Source organism: Marmota flaviventris, chromosome 5 (assembly GCF_047511675.1).
Source record: "Marmota flaviventris isolate mMarFla1 chromosome 5, mMarFla1.hap1, whole genome shotgun sequence".
NCBI lineage: Eukaryota > Metazoa > Chordata > Mammalia > Rodentia > Sciuridae > Marmota > Marmota flaviventris.
In genome coordinates, this window is record NC_092502.1 from 11,863,200 (window position 1) to 11,886,951 (window position 23,752).

General features: G+C 48.6%; 1 protein-coding gene across 1 annotated transcript; it reads right to left on the bottom strand.

Moving 5' to 3' along the window:
- Positions 1-790: 790 nt before the first annotated feature.
- Foxi1 (forkhead box I1) lies at positions 791-23,471 on the bottom strand. The gene is made up of 6 exons (XM_027938618.3): positions 21,559-23,471; positions 19,985-21,430; positions 16,134-17,089; positions 8,148-8,258; positions 3,990-6,379; positions 791-2,467 (listed from the first exon to the last, which is right to left on the bottom strand). Exons 5-6 carry the CDS (start codon positions 4,564-4,566, stop codon positions 1,908-1,910), a joined length of 1,137 nt encoding a protein of 378 aa, XP_027794419.2. The 5' UTR covers positions 4,567-6,379; positions 8,148-8,258; positions 16,134-17,089; positions 19,985-21,430; positions 21,559-23,471; the 3' UTR covers positions 791-1,907.
- Positions 23,472-23,752: the final 281 nt, after the last annotated feature.

Genomic DNA, 23,752 nt, shown 5'->3' on the forward strand with positions numbered 1-23,752 from the left:
CTCTCCCAGCCTCAGTGTCCTCTCCTATGAAGGAGAATTTAGGGCATTGATTGCACTGGCCTATTTTGAGGATGAAATGCAATGAAGCAGGTCAAGCCCTAATCAGCTCCTGGCACCTGAGAAGCCATCACAGGAGCTTTTACTATCATCATTGTTGCTTTGCTCATTGTCACCCCCAGGCAACAGAGCTGCCCCAGCTACCCTGGTCTTGTAGGGCTAGCCCTCTGCACACTGATGAGGGGCTCCTGTCATGACCTCATACTCCAGGGCGCATTGTGCCAGGAACCCCAGGGAACCATGGGGTACACCTTCATGGGCTGCTAGCCCTTGGCCTGGCACCTGCCCCTGGCCTCCTGCTACTGGCATCAGCCGCACCCAGGCTTACAGTGAAGCATGGTGAAGTGCAGGAGTCAGAGACCTGGGCGTGGGTCACATGAGCATTTCAGGCAAGTCACTGGACCACACAGAACCTCAGATTCTCCATCTGTATAATGAGACTAGTTCCTCCCTCTTACTGATGATTATAGCCAAGTTTTGAGGTTTGCATGAGCTGGAAAGACCTGTGTTCAACACAGGTAGGTTCCTTCCATACACTACCCCACCCCCATAGACCCTGCCTTTATGTCAGGGACCTTGATCTAGCCTTGAACCAGGGAAGCAGAGTCTTGATCCCATCTTTTCTCTGCCTCCTATCCCAAACACCTTCAGCCCCAGGCTATCCTAGGTCCTGTGTTGAATCAGTCGGGTAGCAGAAAGACTTGGGAAAAACTCACAAGGGAGGGTCACACGCTTCTGCACACCGTTTGTCTTTTAATTAAAAAGAAAACCAAACAACACTTCCCAGGTGTAGGTGATAAAACATCACAGGCATATAATGTAGGTACAAAAACAAGAGCTGCTTTAAAAGACCCCCTGTGAGGGAGACGGAAGACCCCTCCGTTGAGGTCACAGTTTTCTCAGTCAGACATCCCCGGCGCCTGGGCTATAAAGAGAAAATGCCTACTCTGCCACGTTTCTCTCGGAAGACTCAGCACCTCAGCTCACTGGCCCTGACACACACGCGCAGGAAGCTGGACTTTACAAAATTTGCAAGTGGGCAGCACTGGGGTGGGAGGTACAGGTACTCTTGTGGCTGACCCCTGGCTCTGCTCAAGGGCCCTGGGGACTGGGAGATAGACACCTGTACTGTAAATGCTAGATACACTGTCCTCTAGGGACACCTGGGCTGGGCTTCCTGAAATCCACTGGTGGGTTCCCTCCTTGAGTCGTGGCCAAAAGAATGTCTTGCAGACAAATTGGGACAAGCAGAATAAGGACAGACCAGGATGAGTCAGGCCCGGGCTGGAGCTTATTTTGATGGGCAACCAGAAGGCTCTGGGGAGATTTTGTATAGTTGCCACAATCAGATTCTCACTGATTTCCTTAGCTGCTCCACCAGTTCCTTCATCCCTGCCTCCTTTGGACCAATCTTTGGGGGTCACTCAGATCCAGATTCCACTTCTTGCCCTGCCATTTCCTAGTTTGTATGACCTTGTAAAATAATTTCCTTGAGCCTCAGTTTCCTCATCTGTTGAATGGGAGAGGTTCACGTGAACCTCACAGGATGACTGTAAATCGTGTGACCTCACTCTCTGAGAACATGCACCCAGCACACAATATGCCCAACAGATGGCCATCATCATTACTGTCATCCAGGCAATGGTGGCCCCATTGCAGAGTTGGTGAGTCTGTGTATAGACGCAATTGTGATAAACAGAAGGTTTGAACAACGTTCTAGAAAGAACATTGCATTCCTCTGGGCTTCCAGATCAGAGGTCTTGGGTCATGGCATGGGGAGGGGAGCTGGCCTGGAAGATTCGGCTGCGTTTCTCTCTGGCATGTCCATGAGGCCCAGGAGCTGTTCTGACCTAGACCTCGGTGCCCTCCCTGGGGTAGAGGGTGCTGTTGGAGTTGATGCTGTTGTAGAAGTGAGGGCTGAACTGGTTGAGGACTGAGCCGCCGTAGCCCAGAGGGTTGGTGGGCATGGGGTTGGCCCACTCGCCCCCGCCCCCGTGGCCACCAAGGTTGGTCAGTGGGGTGTAGGAGTTGAAGCTCAGTGAGTTGTGCCCCATCTTGTCGGTGGGCTCGGGGCTCAGTGCTGGCGTGGCCACAGGGCGGCCCATGGGGCTGGAGCTGCTCACACAGGCTGTCATGGTGGAGAGGAAGCTGCTGAGGCACGGGGTGACTGAGGATGGAGGGGAGGACTGCTTCCCTGGGGAGCTGGTGGTGCCCGGTGAGGCTCTGTCCAAAATGTCCTGAGGCTCTGTGGTTGTGGGGCTGCCCGCCAGGAGAGTGTTCTCGGTTTTCTCTGAGGTCAAGGAGCCTGTGCTAGAGGAGACATCGGATTTTCTCTTCCTTTTCCTGCGGAAATTTCCATTGTCAAACATCTTCTCACAGTTGGGGTCCAGAGTCCAGTAATTTCCTTTGCCTGGAACAAAAGTGAGAGAGAGTAGGTACCCGGAGATGGGCAGAATTCCTTCTATGGCTCCTAAAAACAAGGGTGGCAAATGCCGAAAGAAGAGAAGGAAAGCCTGGGACTGAGATATGGAGGAATGTCCCATGCCACCTACCCACACCCGCCATCTTTGTTTAAAGCACCCAGCCACAGTGAGGCTTGGTGGGGGATGAGGGGGACAGGCTATAAGGAAACAGAGGCACAGGGCATGAAGTTCATTACAGGTAGTTCCCCTTAGGAAGGGAGGCTGAGTGCTGGGTGTCCCTGGGGTTACAGGAGAGTCTGTTGGTCATGGCTTGGGTAGGGTGGGGAGGGCAGGTGGAATAGTGGTCAAGAGCTTCCACGGCTGAAGTTGAAGAAAACTCAGGAAGAATTCAGGACTCCCTGGGAGTCGTGGGCATGGAGTCTGAAGACAGACATGAGTCCTGGCTTTGCTCCTAACTTTGTGTGAACCTCAGTTTCCTAGTCTGACAAATGGGCATATTGGACCTATCCCCACTTCCTGAGGCTCACCGTGGGAAGGACAGACACTAGGTGTGTTAAGGGCCTTGTAACCAGGAAGTGCCATTGGAGGGACAGCCTGAACTACTCCTGCTGTGGTGCCTTTGCTGGGGGGTTGGGGTGGTCTTTGAATAGGACACTGGCCCTCTTCTGCAGGGACAAACAGACCTGGCCAGTGTTAACTTTAAAGAGAGCAGAGCTGGGGTTCGTCTGAGCCCTACCCTGGCTTCCTATGGTGGAACAACGTGGACATTCATTTTGGGAAATGGAGCCGTGAAGATTTAATACATTGCTCTGCAAGTCTCTGGATTTTGTAGAGCTTCATCTTTACAAAGCAAAATTCACAGCCTCTGCTGTCAGACCTGCTTTCAAGATCAAGTCCAGCACCACCCTTCATCCTCTGTGACCTGAGGAGGCAAGCTATCTCAGCTCTGAATGTTATTTTCCTTATCTGTAAAATGGCTTTAATAGGAGCTACCCTGCAGGGGAGTTGTGGGGTCAGAGGAGAGTCTGTGGGTGGGGAGGGAGGCTGCACCATGGGGCCATTCACAGTTGCTCAGACAGGCCAGAGCCTCTGCCGGCAGGATCCAGGCCCATTCACCAAAGGCTCCGTAGCTCAGGTGCTGGGGACACCATGCATCCTAACCACAGCAGCCAGTTAAGTATTTGTTAACATCAAAGACTCTACCTACCTTATCTCATTACCCACAAGACAAGTCACAAAGGGAGACACAGCCACTGTCCCTGTTTTTCAGATGAGGAAACTGAGGCTCAGAGAGCTAACCTGCCCTGCCTTACTAATTGGAACCCACTGAAACCTAAATCTGCCCTCTGGCCCACATTCTCCTCCACTGCTAAGCTCCCTCCAGCCCTGGGACACGGCAGCCCTCCTCAGAACTTTCTAGAATGGGGTTTGGGCAGGATCGAAGGCGCCTTCTTCAGGGCGCAGGAGCTGGCTGCAGGGAGCTTCCCTGCCGGCGCTGGCAGCCCTCACCTGGGTCGTCCTCGTCGCGGGGCACCTTCTTGAAGCAGTCGTTGAGCGACAGGTTGTGGCGGATGGAGTTCTGCCAGCCGGCCTTGCTCTTGTTGTAGAAGGGGAAGTTGTCGGCCACGTACTGGTAGATCTGGCTCAGGGTGAGGCGCTTGTCGGGCGCCCCGTGGATGGCCATGGCGATGAGCGCCGAGTAGGAGTAGGGGGGCCGCACCAGCTTCATGAGCTCCTCCTGCGAGGGGATGGGCAGCCAGCCCAGGTCGCTGCCCCCCAGCCCGGGCATGCCGGGCAGCAGCTGGCGCTGCATGCCGTATGCCTGGGGCAGGAAGGGGCTGGCGTTGGCGCCCGGCAGGTAGGGCGGCGGGGTCATGGCAGGCCCGTTGAGCCACAGGTAGGGGTTGGGGGTGGCCCCGTACTCGCCGCCGCCCTCGAAGGAGGGGGGCCGCTGCGGGCTGGGCACGCCCTGCGGGTGGAAGAAGTTCTCGTAGTAGAGGTTCATCTCGGGGGGCTCCTGGCCCAGGCTGGGGAACTGGGGGCTGCAGCGGGGCGGGGAGGGCGCCGGGAGGTCGAAGGAGCTCATGCTGGGGCTGGGCTCAGCTGGAGCCACCTGCCTGGCACCTGCGCGCACCGGTGAGCTGCCCTTGCCAGGTGCTCCGGGGCCCAGCCTCCGACTTATACCCGCAGGGCTCGGCGGCCCCACCCAGGGGCGGCCACCTGCGGCAGGTCCCTGAGGCCCGCCTCCCTGCTCCCGGCCAGCCTGGCCTCAGGCACTAAGGACACACCGGGACAGCTTATTAGAGTGACATTGAAATGGACAGATCCTTTCTTTCCCTTTCTTCCAGGGTTCCTTCTCTCTTTGCCTCCTGTCCCCTCTACATCTTATCCCTGGTGTCTGTCACACTCTTATCTGTGTCTCATCTCTCTCTTCCGTCCCCCTCCCCGGACTTGATTTCTTCCTAGGCTGGGCTGCTGGAGCCACAGGCCACCCCTCCTCCTCCTCCTCCTCTCTCTGTTTCTGGTTCTTCTAGCTCCTTCCACTCTGTCTCACCTCCGTGCAGCCCGTCTTCCTCGGCTTCTCTCTCCTGGTCTCATCTCTGATCAACAGCCCCTGCCCTGTTGGATGACTGACCCCATCAGAAGACCCACGAGTCTTGGTCTTTGGAAGGGGAGACACACCGGCTGGAGTGGCCAGGACAGGCTGCCCCGAGAGTGGAGAGGCACCTGGCTTCTGGAGCCTGCTCAGAGTTAGTGCTCAACACCCCCCTCCCCAGGTAGGCAGAGAGGAGCTGCAGTGGACATGGCCTAGGGATTCACCCCGAGGAGCAGCAGAGCGCTTAAAAATAACATCAAAAGCAGGAGAGAGTGGGAATTGCCCTCTAGGGAGAAATGAGAGAACTTCCAAGTTCAGGTTTCTTTCCAGCTTCAGGGCAAAGCAGGCTCCCCAGCTCCACGTCTGACCCTCTGATCTGCAGTTCTTTCAAGATGCTGCACAGAGGCCCCTGGCATGGAGGGTGCCTGACTGCCCATGCCTTGCCCTCCCTCAGGGCCCCAGAGGCAGGAGCCACAACCCTGGGCGGCTGCCCTGCGGCTCAGTCAGGGCCAGCTCCTCTCCTCTCTGGGCTCTGTTAGCCACCTGAGCTTGTCCCAGCCTCCCTTCCCCCACCCAGCAGGCCCTCAGCGTGAGGAGTGGGTGGTGGTCTCCCTTCTCTGAGGGTGGGTAGCTGTGCCCTGAGGAGCTTCCAGTAACAGCTGAAATGTGGCTCTGTGATCAGAAGGTTGGGGGAAGTTGGAGCCAGCCTCCTGGGCTACCACTCCCTCCCTCCTGCTTTCCGGCCTCTGCTTCCTGCTTCCCACTCATCTTCGGCCCACTTCCTCTAGATTCTGTATTTCTTTGAGGTGGGAGAGGTGCGCTTCCCAAGGAATTTGCCCCTCTCTGCTCTCCTGGGCACCTGTGTCAGGACACATGGCAGAGTGAGTACCTCTGGGTGATTTTTGTTTGTAGTGTCTGGGTGCCCTCAGGATGGGTTCCAAGTAACTGGGTGTGTGTTGGGGGGGTGGTGTTTCCTGTCCCACCATGAACAGCGAAGGAAGGGTCCTCCCTGGAGGGTCCTGGTGCAGGTGAGGTTTAAGGCAAACTTTGTACTCTCACAGAAGAGTAATACAAGAGGGGCAGTTTTTGTTTAGGGTCTCTCTGCCAGGAGGCCTGGCTTGCTATGCATGGGTACATGAATTTTCAAAGAGCACTCACTCCCATTGGCACACACCAGTACACCCCCAAAGCCTGTGCCCAGTGGTCCCGACTCCCAAAGCTCACCTTAAAGACTTAGTGCAAAGAATTGACTGAGGGATGTCCAACATGACCTTGTTCATCACCATGACAAACTATAAGCAACCTAAATGTCCAGCAAGAGCAGATTGGTTAAATAAATTGTGTATTATCTAAATGGTGTAATATTATGCAGCCATGAAAAATAGATCGTACAAGAATAATTAGTGATATAAATACAGCACCATTTTGAGGAGTAAAAGTGTATATCCATCCATCCATATAAAATCCAGAAATAGGTGCATATCAAGCTATCGATTATTATTTCCAGCTGGAGAATTAGGCACTATTTTCTTGTTCTTCTGTAGTTTGATGTGAATATGAAGAAGGCAAGCACACAGGGGCTCTGTCCTTGGAGATGAATGTAGAGGTGTCAGGCTGAGGCCATACGGCAGAGTCCGACACAGCTCTGAGCTGGGGGTTCCCCCGCAGATCCCCTCTCAACCCTGAATCACCATGGAGACCTTGGCAAGGGGTCAGCCCTCCTCAGCCTCTGGCTTCTCACGTGGAGTGGGGGTGAGGCCAGGACTGACCTCACGTGTGGCTGTGAGCATCCGGCAGGATCGTCATTTCGAATAGCAGAGAGGCTCCCGGTGGATATTAGTGATTATCTATGACAATCACGCACTCCGAGTTTGCTACCTTGTGAGTTAAGTGATCCCCTCTGGAAGCCTGAGGCTGGGGGGCGGGTGTGTGTGTGTGTGACAGAGACCACCGTGGAAGGGAGGTAGGGGGATAGGCAGTGTGGGTGACGGGCAGCCATGGTCAGAAAGGCCCCAGGAAAACGCAAGTTTTCCCAGGAGTGAAAATCCTAATCTGAGAAAAGACATGCTCTGCTCAACTTCGGGGGAAGAAACGACTGGGAAAGCCGAGGCTGCGGTTCACAGACTGTGGTCCAGAGGGAGGCCTCCCTGAAGGAAGGGCCACATACCCTGAACCCATGCTGTCGTCCTGGGGATGAGGCCTCAGGACATTGAAAACATGGGCTTCGTGCCAGATGGAGTGGCTGTAATCCCTGTGACTCAAGAGGCTGGGGGCAGGAGGCTAGCCTCAGCAACTTAGAAAGGCCTATAAAATAAAAAAGGCCTTTTAAATAAAAATTTAAAAGGACTGGGGATACAGCTGGGTTCAATACCCAGCACCAAAAAACAAAAACAAAAAACCCAACAGCAAACCCCAAACACCACGGGCTTTGGGATTGGGCAGAGCTGGGTTAAAATCCCTCCTTTGCTCTTTTGTAGCTTTGTGATCATGGCCAAGTTTCTTGATGGTGGAAGGCCTGGGCTTGCTTATCTGCAACACAGGGGTGCACACAGCGTCTGTCCCGTGGATTGTGAAGGAAAAGTGCTGTCTGTGGCGTTCAGAGTCCAGGATGTGGCAGGGCTGTGAGGAGGGAGAGACTGGCCGTGAAGGCCTGGGCACAAGAGGCCAGCTACTGATGAGGGAGGTGGCCCTGGGCAGAGGCCCAACATCCCATCCACTTACTCTCCCCTTGGGACACCTTACCATTTGGAGTGACAACCCCAGGAAGGAGGAGAGACCTGTCACTCCTTCTGACACTCAGTGTGTGTGCCCTGCAGTCAGCTGCTGGTAGGGCCAGGTCCAGAAGCCCGGCTGGCTTGAGACCTGCAGAGCAGGGATGGACAGGCCCCACCTAGACCAGCCAACCAGGCCCATCTCCGCTGACCTTGACCTTGGGGGTGGAGAATCCTGCTCTTTGAGAGGCCTGATCTCATGGTGTCCCTGGGGAAGGGGTGCCTCTGCTTGGGTTTTCAAGGACGTTGACTTTCTTAGTTCTTAAATAATCAGAGACCCAGAAAGCAGATGCCACTGACCTGGCTGCAGATCACACAGGAGGCAGGAGAGGCCAGGCCCCGGGGCTCCTACGCACTTGACACTTTATTGTAACCAGTGGCCTCAGTTTCCTCAGTGCTTCCGAGCATGACCTAGGAGACAAATGCCAGGCACGTAGTACATGCTTACTTAGTAAAAACAAGCTCTCGTTAGGGATGCAGCAGCCCCCGGGGAAGGGACATGCTGGTGGGCCACAGCAGCCCTATGCTCCAGACCCTTGCTCCCCTCCCTCCTGATGGACCTTGGATAGAGTTCACAGGCTCTTTCTCCTCTCAACACATGAAACACAAATAGCTTCTACGTTCCCAGGTTCTTGGGAGCCTGGCAGGGTAGAAATAGGTTGGGATGGGGAATCAGAGGATTAGTGACTAATCTCTCTGTTTCCTCATCTGTAAAATGGGGACAAGAAAGAGCCATTCTACCCATGCCTATAGAGTTCTCTGTGCACAGCAATGGACTCCTATCTGGACTTCCTGTCCTGTGTGGTAGCATTCATAAGAGCCCTGTCTCGGGAAGCTTTGGTCGTGTCCTAAGGGTGGGCTTCATGGAAGTCTAGCTGAAGCATTAGCCACAGGGCATCTTGGTGTTCCGTGTACTGCTTTTTGGCTTCTGGTGAGTGCGCCCGAAGAAACATAGGTCAATACCGCCCTCTGGTGGTATTCTCATTAATAGCAGGAACCAGAGGGACCCGTGAAATTACAAGGCCCACTAAAGGTTTGAGGGTGGGAGACAGGGCAAGAGATTTACACTGGCCTGGCCCGTACCCACAATCAAGAGTACTTCAAGGAGGAAGCAAGCCTTAGAGAAAAAGACCTTTTCTCTGCTGCAATGGACATAGTGAGAGACATTTGAATCGGGGGGCTGTCTAAGGCAGCCATGTAGCTGCAGGACAGAACGGATCTGAATGCTATTCCTGCAGCTGTGTTGTCTGAGTGCCTTGATCTCGTGTACTGATTTTTTTTGTATTGGGGATTGAATCCAGGGTTGCTTTTCCACCGAGCTACACCCCCAACCCTTTTTATTTTTTGAGACAGAGCCTCACAAAGTTGCTGAGGCTGGCCTTAGACTTAGGATCCACCTGTGTCAGCCCCCCAAGTCACTGGGATTACAGGCGTGCCCCGCTGCACCCCTATGATGTCCTTTACTCTTGGAGTCTCTATTTGTCTGTGAAATGGATTTTATGAGGATTGCATGAGGTAGTCTAGGAAATGCCTCTGAAGCAAAGCTGGCTGTGATTCCCTCCTTCATTTATTCAGCAATAAATGAAGGAGATCTGCTAGTGGCAGGTCTGGGCTGGGGTCAGGACCGTGCACGTGCTCACACAGCGTCGGGGCTTACACCCTTCCTGGTCTGTACCATTTCAAAGCAGCACCTGGAATTTGATTTAGTTGTAATTTGTCTATTTCTGTTTTTAATGTAGTAAACTTACTTTATATCCTATTACATTGAACACATATTAGTTGTACTAATTAGTGGGATTTGCTGTGATATTTTCATGCACACATAGGGTATCAATCATGCCCATCCATCCTTTTGACCTCATCTTCTCTCTACCCCAATCAGGACCCTTCTCAGACCCCAGTAATCCTCTTAGACTTTCAGGCAGTCTTTACAAATATTTAAAAATATTTTTTTTCTAGTTTCCATATACGAACGGGAGCATGCTGTACTTGTGTCTGTGTGTCGGGCTCATTTTGTTTAACATGATGCCCTCCAGTTCCATCCATTTTGCTGCAAATGAAAAGATTTCTTCTTTCTTTATGGCTGAACAGTACTCCAGTGTGTCTGTGTGCCATATTTATCCATTCGGCTTTTGATGGGCACATGGGCTGATTGCATATCTGAGCCATTGTGGTTAATGCTGCAATAAGCATGGGCGTGCAGGTCTTTTTTGAATGCTGACTTCATTTCCTTAGGATATACCCTGCCTGGGGAGTGGGATAGCTGGATCACATGACAGTTCTATTTTAGTTTTTTGAGGGGCCTCCATACTGTTTTCCACAGTGGCTGCACTAACTTACATTCCCACCAGCTGTGAATGTTAGAGTATGCCTTTCTCTCCACATCTTACTGGTGTTTGTTTTTGTTTGTGTTTGTTTATATATATATATGGTTGTAGATGGACACAATGCCTTTATTTATTTATCTTTATGTGGTGCTGAGGATTGAACCCAGTGCTTCACACATTCAAGGCAAGCGCTCTGCCACTGAGCCACAATCCCAACCCCTGTGTTTGTTCCTGATCCTAACTGGGGTGAGATGGTTGGTGTCTCATAGTTCTGATTTGCAATTCCCTGTTTGCTAATGATGTTGAGCATTTTGTCATATATTAGCCATTTGCCCCTTGTATTTTTCTTTAAGAAATGTCTATTCAGCTGGACACGGTGGCACACGCATTAATCCCAGCAGCTCAGGAAGCTGAGGCAGGAAGATAGCGAGTCCAAAGCCAGCTTCAGCAAAAGTGAGGCACTAAGAACTCCGTGAGACCCTGTCCCTAAGTAAAATACGAAATAGGGCTAGGGATGTGGCTCTGTGGTCATGCCCCTGAGTTCAACCCCTGGTATTCCCCACGCCAATGAATACACATGTGTATTCATTCATTTGCCTTCTTTGGGAGTGGGGGGTCCTGGGGGTTGTACCCAGGTGCACTCTTCCACTGAGCTACATCCCCAGCTCTTTTTATTTTGAAATAGGGTCTGGCTAAGTTGCCCAGGCTGGCCTTGATCTTGTGATACTCCTGCCTCAGCCTCCTGATGGCTGAGATTACGGAAGTGCGCCACCACACCCAGCTCATGTGCTCATTTTTAATTGGATTCCTTGTGCGTTTGTGGTTCAGTTTCTGGTTCTTTGTGTGTCCTGGACATCGGCCCCTGTCAGATGAGGAGCTGGGGAACGGTTTCCCCCACTCCGTAGGTGCCTCCTCACTCTGCCGATTGCTTCCTTTGCTGTGCAGAAACTTTTGAGCTCGAGACCATCCCACTTGTGAGATTTTGCTTTTGTTTCCTGTGCCTTGGAGCCTCACCCGGGAAACGGTTGCTTGCACAGTATGGATTGGCTGGGAGGCATGGGTTTACTTCTGGGTTCCCTATTCTGTCCCGTTGGTCTCTGAGCCTTTATGCCAATTCCATGCTGCCTCTGCCACGAGGGCTCTGCAGTACGTCTTCAATCAGGTCTTGTGGTGCCACCAGCTTAGCTTTTGGCTGAAGATTGCTTTGGCTATCTGGAGTCTTTTGTGCTTCCAGGTGGATTTTAAGATTGTTTTTTCTAGTTTTGTGAAGATGTCTTTGGTATTTGCATGGGGACCGCACTGGAATTGTAGATCGCTTTGAGTAGTAATGGCCACCTGGAGAATGTTAATTCTCCCAATCCATGAACATGGGACACCTTTCCATTTTCTAGTATCTCCTTTGGTTTCTTTCTTCAGGGTTAAACTTATTTCATCTCCTTAGTTTATTCCTTTTTTTTTTTTTGCTGCTACTGTGAATACAACTGCTTTCATGATTTCTTTCTTAGCAAATTCAATATTGCTAAAGAAAAAGCTACTGTTTTGGGGCTGGGGATGTGGCTCAAGCAGTAGCGCGCTCTCCTGGCATGTGTGCGGCCCGGGTTCGATCGTCAGCACCACATACAAACAAAGATGTTGTGCCGAAAACTAAAAAATAAATATTAAAAATTTTCTCTCTCTTTCTAAAAAAAAAAGAAAAAGCTACTGTTTTTATGTTGATTTCCCATCCTGCTGTTTCTGAATTTGTTTATCAGTTCTAATAGTCTTTGGTGGAGTCTTTTAGGTCTTTCTATGTATAGGATCATGGCATTTGCAAACAGGAATAATTTGACTTCCTGCTTTCCTATTTGTAATCCTTTTAATTTTTTCCCTTGCCTAGTTACTCTGGCTAAAATTTCTAGTGCTATATTGAATAACAGTGGTAAGAATGGACACCCTTGTCTTGTTCATGATCTTAAAAAAAATACATTCAGGTTTTCTTCATTCAGTATGATGCTGGCTATGGGTTGTCATGTATGTTTATATGCCGTGGTGTGACCTTCCTATACATCATTTGTTCAGGGTTCTTACCCTGAAGGGAATATGGAATGTTTTCAAAATACTTTTTCTGCATCTATTGAGATGAACAAATAATTTTTTAATCCTTCATTCTATTGATGTGGTATATTATGTTTATTGACTTATATGTTGAATCATCCTTGTATTCCTGGAATTAAACCAACTTGATCATGGTCTGTGCTCTGTTTGATGTGCTGTTGAATTTTATTTGTGAGTATTTTATTGAAAAGTTTTATAGTTATATTCATGAAGGATATTAGTCTATGATTTTCTTCATTATGTTGTGTATTTGTCAGGTTTTGGTAATGGAGTAATTTTGACCTTATAGAGTGAATGTGGAAGGGTTTTTTCCCTTTCAACGCTATGGAATAATTTGAGAAGCATTGGTGTTATTTCTTTAAAAATTTGATAAAAGTCAGAAGTGAAGCTGTTAATTCCTAGGCTTTTCTTTGTTGGGAAGCTTTATTTTTTCTTAAATTACTGACTCAACTTTTTTTACTTGTTTTTGGTCTATTCAGCTTTTTAAAATCTTTTTTGTTCAATTTTGGTAGATCTTATGCATCCAGAAATTTGTCCATTTCTTCAAGATTTTCCAATGTGTTAGCATATAGTTTTTCAAAATAATTCCAAATGATCCTTTAAATTCCTTTAGTATTGGTTATGATGTCTCCTCTCTCATCTCTAATTTTATTTACTTGGGTCTTTGTCTCTCTCACCCCTTCTCTTTCTGTTATTTAATCTAGTTAAAGGTTTGTCAGTTTTCTTTATCTTCTCAAGTAACCAACTCTGTTTCATTGATCCTTTCTATGGTTTTCTTAGATCTATTTTATTCATTTCTTCTCTGATCTTTATTATTCTTCCTATTAATTTGGGGTATGATTTGTTCATACTTTTCTACAACCTAAAGAAGTATCATTAGTTTGTTTATTTTAAATCTTTCCTTTTTGATATAGACAGTTATTGGTACAGACTTCCCACTTAGTACTGCTTTTTCTGTATTCCTTGGGTTTTTGTATTTTCCATTTCATTTGTTTCAAGGAATTTTAAAATTTTCCTTCTGACTTTCTCAATGACCACTGTTCATAAGTGTGTTGTTCAGTCTCCATGTATTTATATAATTTCAGAAGTTTCTCTTGCTGTTGATTTCTAGTTTCATTCCATTGAGATCAGAATTATGATTTCAATTGTTTTGAATATGATAAGACTTGTTTGTGGTCAAATATGTGATCTGTTTAAAGAAAGTTCCATGTGCTGATGAAAATAAAGGGTGTTCTGAAGCTTTTGGATGGAACATTCTATTAATGGTCAGTTAAACTCTTATATTTCTTTGTTGACTTTTTGTTGGATGATATATCCATTGGTGGGAGAAGGGTATCAAAATGCCCCGTTACATTGTACTGGGGCCTATCTCTCCCTTTATAATAGTGTGTGTTTTATTAAGTTGGAGGCTCCAATAATAGGGACATATAATCATTATATCTTCTTGATCAATTGACTTCTTAATCATTTTGTAGTGACCTTCTTTGTCTCTTCTTAGATTTTTGTTGTAAAGTCTACTTTTTCAGACATAAACATAGCTATTTCTGCTTGTTTTCAGATTCCATTTGCTGGGAATATCATTTTCCATCCTTTAACTTTGTTTCTGTGTCCTTACTAGTGAGGTGAGTTTCTTGTAGGCAGTATATTGTTGGATCTTCTTTTTAAGTCCTTCCAGTCAGTCTGTATCTTTTTAACTGGAGAATTTATATTACTTACATTCAGTTATTAATATAATATAAGGACTTGTGCCTATAATTTTTAAATTTCTTGTTATTTTGAATATTCTTTCTTTTTCTTTTATTCATCTTTATGGTCTGATGGCTTACTGTATTGATAGTGTTTGATTCTTTTCTTGTTTTTGTGTGTATGTCTACTCCCCTGTGGAATTTATACTTTCACATGCTATCTTGATGATCTTTCTTCCATTTCTGGTGTAGGACTCCCTTAAACACCTGTTGTAAGGCTGACCTGGTGGTCAAGAATTCCCTTAGATTGGCCTATCTTGGAAAGATTTCATTTCATCTTTGATTACTACACTTACTGGGTGTAGTAAACTTAGGGCAGTTATTTTCTTTCAGGAATTCACATACATCATGCCAGGCCCCCCTCCTGGCTATAGGACTTCTGCCTAGAAATATGTTAGTCTATGGGGTTGCCCTTAAATATGACTTGGTGCTTTTCTCTTGTGAATTTTAAAATTCTTTCTTTTCTGTTCACATCTATTTGGAATTCTATAGATCTCCTCTACCTGAGTGTCCATGTCTTTCCAAGTTAATGGAAGTTCACCATTATTATTTCATTGAATAGGTATTCTATGTCCTTAAACTGTATTTTCCCCCTTTGTGTAAGCTGATATTGTGGATATTGATCTTTTATTATGACCTAAAGATTTAGCATGCTATTCCTTTCTTATTTTTTTCTTTATTTCTGTCAGAATGTGATATTTTAAAATATTCATTTTCAAGCTCTGGTATTATTTCTTCCACATAATCTAGTCTGTTGTCAAGGCTTTCCACTGAATTTTTTAATCTGGCTTATTAAGCTATCTGTTGCTAAGATTTTTGATGAATTCTTCTTCAGAATCTCTTTTCTTTGGTAAATTTCTCATTTGTATCTTGCATTGTCCTCCTAATTTCATTTAACTGTTTATCTATAGTCTAATGGATCTTATCGAGCTTTTAAAAAATCATTCTTTTGAATTCTTTATTAGAAGAATTCAAGAATCTGTTACTAGAGAGTTTTCTCTTTAGAAGATGTCATATTATCTCTTTTTCCCTCTTGTGTTCCTAGGTTGATCGGCACCTTGGTGGGAATGATATCTCTACCACTTTTATGGGATTATTTTCTTAGTAAACCACTTCATCTTAAAGATATATCTTGGCATATTGGTTCGTTATGTGACATTGAGTTTATTTTCAGCTGGATTCCATAGTGTAACCTCCCTGTATCTTCTTCATCAATGATTAGTAGTTTGGGCCCAATGTATACCATATCAGAGTTTGAGAGACCCACCGTTTCTGCAGGTCACATAAGAGTGAGGACATTATAGCAGTTCAGGCAGGTGTGGTATATACAGTAAGGTGTGTGGACTGTATCCTGTGTGGCTACTCCTAGGATGTGAGGAGTGGCCCATTGGGTGATGAGGGTTTCCTCTGGCACTGTTGGTAATGCTCTGATATTTGAATGTGTCCTTGGTACTAGCTTTGCATTTCTGTGACCAAAAGAACTGACAAGAACAATGTAGAGGAGGAGAAGTTGGTTTAGGGGTCATGGTTTCAGGGGTTCAGTCCATGGTGCTCTGGGCCTGAGTGAGGCACCCCATCATGGCACAAGGGCATGGCAGAGAAAACAGCTCCTCAGGACATGGCACCTGGGAAGCAGAGACAGGGACCCTCTCACCAGAGACTTGCAACATGAACTCCAAAGTCATGTCCCCAGTGATTTACTCCTTCCAGTCACACCCAATATGCCTCCAGTTACCACCCAGTTAATCCATATCAGTGGACTAATCCACTAATTAGGTTACAATTCTCATAACCTAATCATTTTATCTCTGAACACTCTTTCATTGTCGAACACATGAACTTTGGGGGACACCTCATCTCTAAACCATAACAAGTGAGAAGGGACCTGAAGCACTTGTCCTCTGACTAGACACTGGTGTGGGTCCAGGAGTTTCACAGGGAGAGGTTGGGGCAGGAATCACAGCACCCCCCCCGCCCCTGTGGCATTCACACCGGGTCTTGTAGGTGTCAGGCAAGGTGCAGGGTGACCCATGCAGGGGACCCACATAGGTGCTGTGGAAGCAAGAGTTGTGTTATTCCTCTCAGCCCCTGGGACCTCAGACTTTCCCCAGCGTTCATACCTGGGGATGCCAGGGGCTCTTCTCCCCTTGATTCTTGTAGCTGTCGTGCCCACCAGGGATTGAGTGTGGGTGAGTCAAAGCTGTAGCTGCATAAGATTCCTCTTAGCTGAGGTGTTCCCAGAAGTGAGGGGGAGCAGAACACAACTGGCACCACACAAAGTTTCTCTCCAGACCTTCATATGTGCCCAGGGGAGGGGCAACAACCAGAACCCGGGTGGCATTGCTCAAAACTGTCCTAACACACCTCTGGGGTGTTTGCCACTTTGTTAGTGTCAGGCACCCATGTGTGGGTCTGGGAGAGGAGTGGTGGGAACCACGCAGGCAGCTGCCCATAGACAGGGCACCCGTGAAGCCACACACATCTCGGAGGCCAGGCTCCCCATGCCCTGGTTCTTGTGGACAGCCCCCAGCACTCTGAATCTCAGAGGCAGCTCCTCATCATGTAGCACTCTCCGCGGGTTTGTCAGAGTCACTCCACCAAGACAAGTCTGGCTTCTGAGACAGCCGCCTGCTGAGCCAGCACAGAGGACCATCAGGACACGCAGGGGTTCCTGATCCCTAGAGCAGTCCAAATCCAGACAGCATGTCCCTTCCCAAGATGCAGCCTGGGGGTTCTCAGGGAGATGAAAGGAGTCCTTTTTTTTCCAAACTTGGATTACTGGGCAGATTTCAGGTTTGTTCTCCCTTTAGGCTGTAAAGCAAGGACTGTGGCTAGGCTGGCAGCATCTGCTCTGATGGCGTTTGCGGGGACTCTCTCACCCTTCACCCTGCAGAGGAGAAACTTCCCCTCCACTGGCCGTGGGGCCTGGTGGCAGGCGTTGGGGGTGCTGTCTCTCTTGCCATGCTGTCGTGCAGCCTCTGGGGGTTTTAAATTTCCCTTCCCCTTCTGTTCAGTCCACATTTCTGCTCCTGCTGCTTTTATTCTTCTTTTTGACAATTTAAATTCCATGTAAGTTCTAGAAATGGATCATCATCAAGTGGTCAGTATCACTAGCTATCAATAAAATAATGAGAATCAGTGTTTATTTAGGTCTTACACTGTGCTGGGCACAGCCTGAACCCCTCACCCAATTTCAAAAGGAACTATGAAATAACTCTGCAACTCTAATTGACTCCAGTGAGAGAAATCCTCAAGTGGGGCATCTAAGAAAAACAATATGGTTCGTTAGTTGGGCTTATCATTATAAGAGTTAGGGTTATTAATTCTTATAAGAGTTTTTGATTATAAAACTTTAAGAAAATGCATTAATATTTTATTAATCATATTGAAGCCTTCCACAATGGCACCTACTCTGTGGGCTTAGTGAACGTCAATGCCTGCCTTTTCTAGACTCTCTCCTGGCTCCAGTGGACAGGAGAAGCCTCTAAATTCCCTGCCCAGCCCTGCAGAGGGGACAATTTCCTTTACCCCCAATCCCACACTCTTCCTTCTAGAGCTTACTTCTGGTAAGAACCCTGAGGTATAGGGAGTTTATTTTTGGGGGTGGTCCCTTCCTTTCCCAGACCCTCATCACCCCACCCTGAAACTTGCTTCTGGTCTCGTCCCCCACCGTGTTTGACTTCTCAGCCTACAATGTGGCCGTCCAGTGGCGAGTGTGTTCCTCACCATGGGGACATTGCACCTGGGAGAACAAATTAACGATTGCTTCATATTGAAGGTAGTCATGTGCCACATGAGGATGTTTCTGTGAATGATGTACCTTATGTAGGATGGTGGTCCCGAGAGATTATAATGGGTCTGAAAAATTCTGATCACCTTGTGATGTTACACAACTGTAGTCACACAGCACAATGAATGCCACCTGTGTTTGTAAACAAACCCACTGCACTGCCAGTCACATGAAAGTGTCGTGCCTACCACTGGTACCATGCATAATACTTGAAAATGCCGATATGTGACTATGTTACTGGCTGATACGTTTACTGTGCTTTGCTTTTGTTATTACGTAAGAGTGTTCTACTTAGAAAAGAAAAACAGTTCATTGCAAAGCAGTACACAGCGAAACCCCAGCAGCCTCCTGGGCCTGGCCTCAACCCACATCCCTCTTGCGCCAAGAGGGCATGTCCAGTGATCACGTGGCCATCAGGTGTGTACAGCTATCCTTCCTGGTGGCCACACAATGGTGGGAAGCTCTGATGGTGAGTTTCTCAGGGCGTGTCCTGGTTGGTAAATGGCACATGTCTGTATCTTTGATGCGTTAGTTCCAGCACGAGGCTTTCCATTCTGCAGCCTAAATCTCAGGGTGATTCAGGGTGTAAGCGGGAGGTCTCCTCGGAGCCTGCCTGGATTAATTTTCTTGTGGTGGGGAAGGTAAGCATCATCAACACTTTAGTTGTGCTCCACTTTGCACTGATCAGCCATTCTGTTCACCAGATGTTTTAGTTCTCTCCATTAATAAATGTTGTCCTCTTAAGGAATACAAACAGCCGAGCCTGGGTAACTTGGAGTCCCTTTCTAGTGGGTGGGTCAACAGCGGTCACTGAGCCCTCATTGGAGATGCAAACCTGAGACTCTTGATGGTTCTGGCTGCTGCTGCAGCTCTAGCTTCTAACACAGCAGCAGACATGGGAGGAGTGCCCTTGTGTCTGGGTGTTGGAGAGGCTGACCCTGGGAGTGTCCGTGGGAGGTGGGAAGCCGAGCTACACTGAGGCTGGGACCCTCAGCAGGACACGTTCTTCCTGTTAGCTCAGTGCTGGAGACACAGGCATCTCTGTTCCCTGGTGAACACCTTGGTTGGGACCCAGCTCAGTCAGGTCTGGGGCCAAGGTCTGTGTGTCTGTGTGTGTCACTGCTCATGCAGCTGTCACCAGCCATATGCACTTTGACAGTTGTCCTCAGTAGCCAGCAGGCACAGTCAGCTCTTGGTGTCCACAGTTCCAACTACCCGCAGATCAGAAATACTCACAAAATTGAGCATGTATAGCTGTGTTCCTCGCCTCAGCTCCCTACACATAATGCCGTTTACATGGCATTTACATTGTATTAGGGTCTCTAAGCCATCTAGAGATGGCTGAATATCTGGGAGAATATGGGTAGGTTTTGTCCATCACTATTAAAAAGGACTTTATGTATGAGCATCTGTGGCTTTTGGCACCTGCTTCAGATGGGCAGAAGAGCAGGGAGACCAGGCCATGGTACCACCAGCAGCTCTGTCTACTAGAGCGAGGCCTCTGCCTCTTTTGAAAGAGCCTTTTGTCGAGAGCGAGCTCAGTGTGATCAGTCTGTGGGGCAGACTCGGGCAGAACCTGGAAACATTCCCTGACCCATGTTATTTCTTCTTGCAGCTGCCTAATGGCTACCTGGCATTGCCCCTTATCACAGAGGAGGAAACTGGGCTTCGCAAGGTCAAGTCCTTTCCCCAGGATTCCCAAGGCCACAGTTTTCTGTCTTTCTTCAGGAACCAGGGATTCCTCTGGAATGATAGGCCCTCCCTTATGTCCTCAGGGATTTCTAGGGGTTTCTCAGGTGAGGAGAAAGGGTACTGAGGCCATCTTTAATTTGCAGGCTGTTTCCCAGCCCCACACTAGTCCTGCAGGAGAGAATTCTCCCTCATCTTGCAGAAACAACCATCAACCAAACAAAAAAATGGGATGGTCCTCTTAGTCTGCCTGCCAGTCCTTGGCAAATGCTCCCAACATACGCATGAACAAAAGGGGAAGGGGCCGATGAGGTCTGAATCAGGGGGTCTTGCCTGGCTGGGATGATCCAACGTGTTCTGGGGGAGGGGGTTGAACCTGTTCCACTTGGGTCTGCCAGCCCTCCCCCTTGGGCCAGAGGGGACAGGAAGGCTGGACCCCTCCCCATTACCCCCTTGAGATTCTGCTACCCGGTCTGCTGCCCAGCTACATACCCTGAGTCTCAGCTGATCCCAATTTGAGTAAATGCCAGGCGATGGGCTTCCCAGGTGCTGTCCACGGGGCTGAAGGATGCAGCTTGGAAGTGCAGGGAATCACTTAATTCCTACTTTGACCTATGAGAATTAGGAGATGGAACATTCACTGTGTACCGTGTCCAGGGATGTGAAGGATGGATGAGCGGCACATGTGCTGAGCCACCAGCTGTCTCTTTACAGCTTGCCATGAAGCAGAGGCCGGCAGAGAGATGCATCAGCTTGAACTATTCCCATCGCCCTCTGCCTCACTCTCTTTCCCTCCCTCCTGCTGCCTGGAGGCATATTCCCCCATCCCCCCAAATTAGACTGTAACCCTTGGGTTGTGTTTTGCTGCTGTGTGGGTCTCGAGTCTTAATGTGTATATGAGTCACCCAGGACTCCTGCTCAAATGTGCAACTGGGGGCTCAGTGTACCTGGGGTGGAGCTTAGAGTCCTGTGTGGCTAACTAGCTCTCTGGAGATGCCTACGATGGTCTGAAGACCACTCCTTGAGGCGTGAGATTCCAAGGGACTCGGGGTATAGTAATTGAAGCAGAAGTGGGTTTGGATGGAATTTTGAAGTTGCATTTCCCATGTGTCTGACGGCAATAGGGTCCCCACTGTGAGTAGTAAGTAGGATGGGATAATGCCTAGCATTCAGGGATGCCATAATTTTTGCTGCTCCACCTGCAAAATGAGGGGCGGGTGGAACATGAACATGGGGGGTTCAAGGTACCAAGGTGCTAGGGATAATGATAATTAAAAAAACCATGGTGTAGCGTGGCTCCTTGATCTCTGTAGAGATCTTCCAAACAGAGAATGATCAGGCTGCAGGAAGCGGCTCTCAGGCCACCGTGTGATACTTTCCTGTTTCTGTAGTGAGCCATTGCCCACTGCATGGGTTAGATTAACCCACATTGGCAGTGTTGGTTCTGTGGATCAAGATTCTGACTGGGTCTCACTTAGCTAAGACCAAGGTGCTGGCACGGTCGTGCTATGTCCCAGGAGCTGGGGGAGCATCTGTTTCTTGCCTTTTCCAGCTTCTAGAGGGTTCCCACATCCCTTGACTCATGTCCCTTCCTCAGTGGTCAAAGCCAGCAGCGGGCAGTGAATCCATCTTGTGTGGTGTCCTCTGAGTCTCCTTGGCCACCTCTCTCTCTCTGCTGTCAAAGACCTTTGTGATTACATCGGACCCACCTGGATAATCCAGGGTTATCTCTATTTAAGGGGCACTGATTAGCCACCTTAATTCTATTCACGGCCTTTATTTCCCTTTGCCATATAACCTACATATTCACAGGTTCCAGGGATTAGGAGAGGGCTTCTTGGAGGAGGGAAATATTCCACCTGCCACAGATGCTGTGGAAGTTTTGAGACTCCATCTCATGCAACTGCAGGGCAGACTATGTTGAGATCAGGTCAGAATCTGATAAAAAAGGGCAACTGAGTTGCAAGACACTAAGACAAAACCTCCATGAGATCCTAAAGTCAGGGCCTTGATGGGAAAAAGAATATACCCTAAGACCTGGGGCAGGGACCTTTGGGTGTACAAACCTGAGCACCTTGAACCTCCTGGCCTTCCCTCTGGCAGATGGGAACAGCCTCTCCTCTCTTGGAGATGTTCTCAGGAGGCACAGGCTGTGCATGTTGATTACCACTCCCCTGGGGCATGGACTCCACAAAGGGCACTTGCTGTGTGCAACCCGCCAACCTGGTCACCAGAGTCAGGTCTCTGAACAGCCTGAGAGGGGAGCGGAATGTCCTGCGTTGGGAAGAGACAGCTGGCCCAGCACAGGAGTCGCAGGATCTGCTGAGAGTACTGGGTAGGCACAGGATGGCAGAGGTGCTGAGCTGCAGAGGCTGCAGAAAACGAGGCCGGATAGAGGAAAATTCTCCAGCCCAGTCCCTGGTCCCATGTCAATGTCAGTGACACCAGGAGCTGGTCTTAACAGCTTTTTGAGATGGCTCCTCGAAGCTGCTGGCATATAGTGCATGGAGTGGAGATGCTAGAACATCCTGGGCTTATTCAGTACTCTTCCTGAACAGTCAGAGTGCTCAGGAAAGCAAAGTTAGAATGCCTGAGAAGTGACACCTGGTTATGTCTCCCGGGAGGGCCCAGGGGACATTCTCTTCATTCAGGACACAAGGAGTGCCTTGTAAAGGGTGCCTGTCTTGTAGGTAGAATTGCTTCTTCCAAAAATATATGTTGAGCTCTTGGCCTCATTCCTACGAACAAATTCTTATTTGGAAATATGGTCTTTGCAGAGGAAATCCAGTCAACCTGAGGTCGGGTGGGTTGGGGTGGGTTCTAAAGCCAGTGGCTGGTATCCTTATGGGGAGAAGGAGATTTGGAGATACAGGCAGAGAGACACCTGCACTCAGGGAAGACACCACCTGGAGGTGGAGGCAGGCATAGCTACGATGGCCAAGGAACATGAAGGTAGCTTCCACCACCAGCACCAGGAGAGGCTGAGGAACTTCTCTAGAGCCTTCTGAGGGCCCTGCTGGCCCCTCAATTTTGGACTCTAGATTTTAAAACTGTGTGAAGAAATTTCTGTTGTTTTAAATAGTGAGATTTTTCTTTAGACACAAAAATAGCATGGTGGTTGTCTTCTGGAGACAGGTCAATGCCAAAGGCAGGATAGGCCACTGTGAGACCGGGCTTCCTAATGCCAGTGGGCACTGTGGACTACCAGATTGGGAGGAACCACACTTCACCATCAGACCTAGGTGTGTGGAATTACCATAGTGGACAAGAAGGCAAGAGAGACCATCAGGGGTACCCTGACCCTCATCTATGACAGGGTCTATGACATAGGTCATAGTCCTTCTGGGGTCAAATAGATGGGCAGCTACTTAGGCTGTTGCCTGATTTTTAGAATCAGAAAATCAGCCACAGTGATGGGACATTGCAGCCCCTCATTTAGCTCCCAGATCTAAAGCCCATTGGCTAAAGGGGCCGCTGGTTCCTCCAGAGAAAACTCTGCAATTCACCCACAAGTGTCCTCAGTAAAGTCCTCTAGTCTTTTCCCAAAGAATTCTGGCCATTCGTCAACCATCTATGGACCAGGAATGAAGAAATGTCCAGCCTTCTCAAAACTGCTAGATATGAATCTGAGTTGATACCCACACTGGGGACCTGAAACTCTATATGGGCCTCAGGACCAAGTGCATTTCATAGAGACCAAGGGATAGGGGCTTTGTCCTGAATTCTAGATGTACCATAGACCTACGAATGTATCTGCTCATTGGCCTCTAAGACCCATTATGTAAGAAGGTCTGAGAGGAACCTCCTGCCAAAAGAAGCCCAGAAGCTACCTTTTGGTCAAGAGAGAAGGAAAAATTCAGAAATAAACACAGCTGTCCCAGTAGGAGTGGCAGTTCCTATAGTATTCCTACGCAAGTCACCTATTTGTTTTCTCTGAATATGAACTGAATTTGGACAGACAATAGTGGCCTTCCATCAGTATTACCAGATGCTCCACAGGCTTTGGTATCATCCCTGGAACAGATGAACAGCTTCAGCCACTTGGCAGGTGGCTATTCATTTGGCGACTGCTTCCTCCCCTTCAGCCCTATAAAAGGAAGATGAAGAGCCAGTTGTTTTGACACAGCAGGCGACAGGACATCCGCACTGTGTAGACCTGGGAGAGGTCAGTGCTTCTTTTCTCTGCCCTGACATGGTCCATAGGGATCTGGCTTAGACAGATTTCCCAGGGAAAACCACAGTATTCCACTATATTGATAA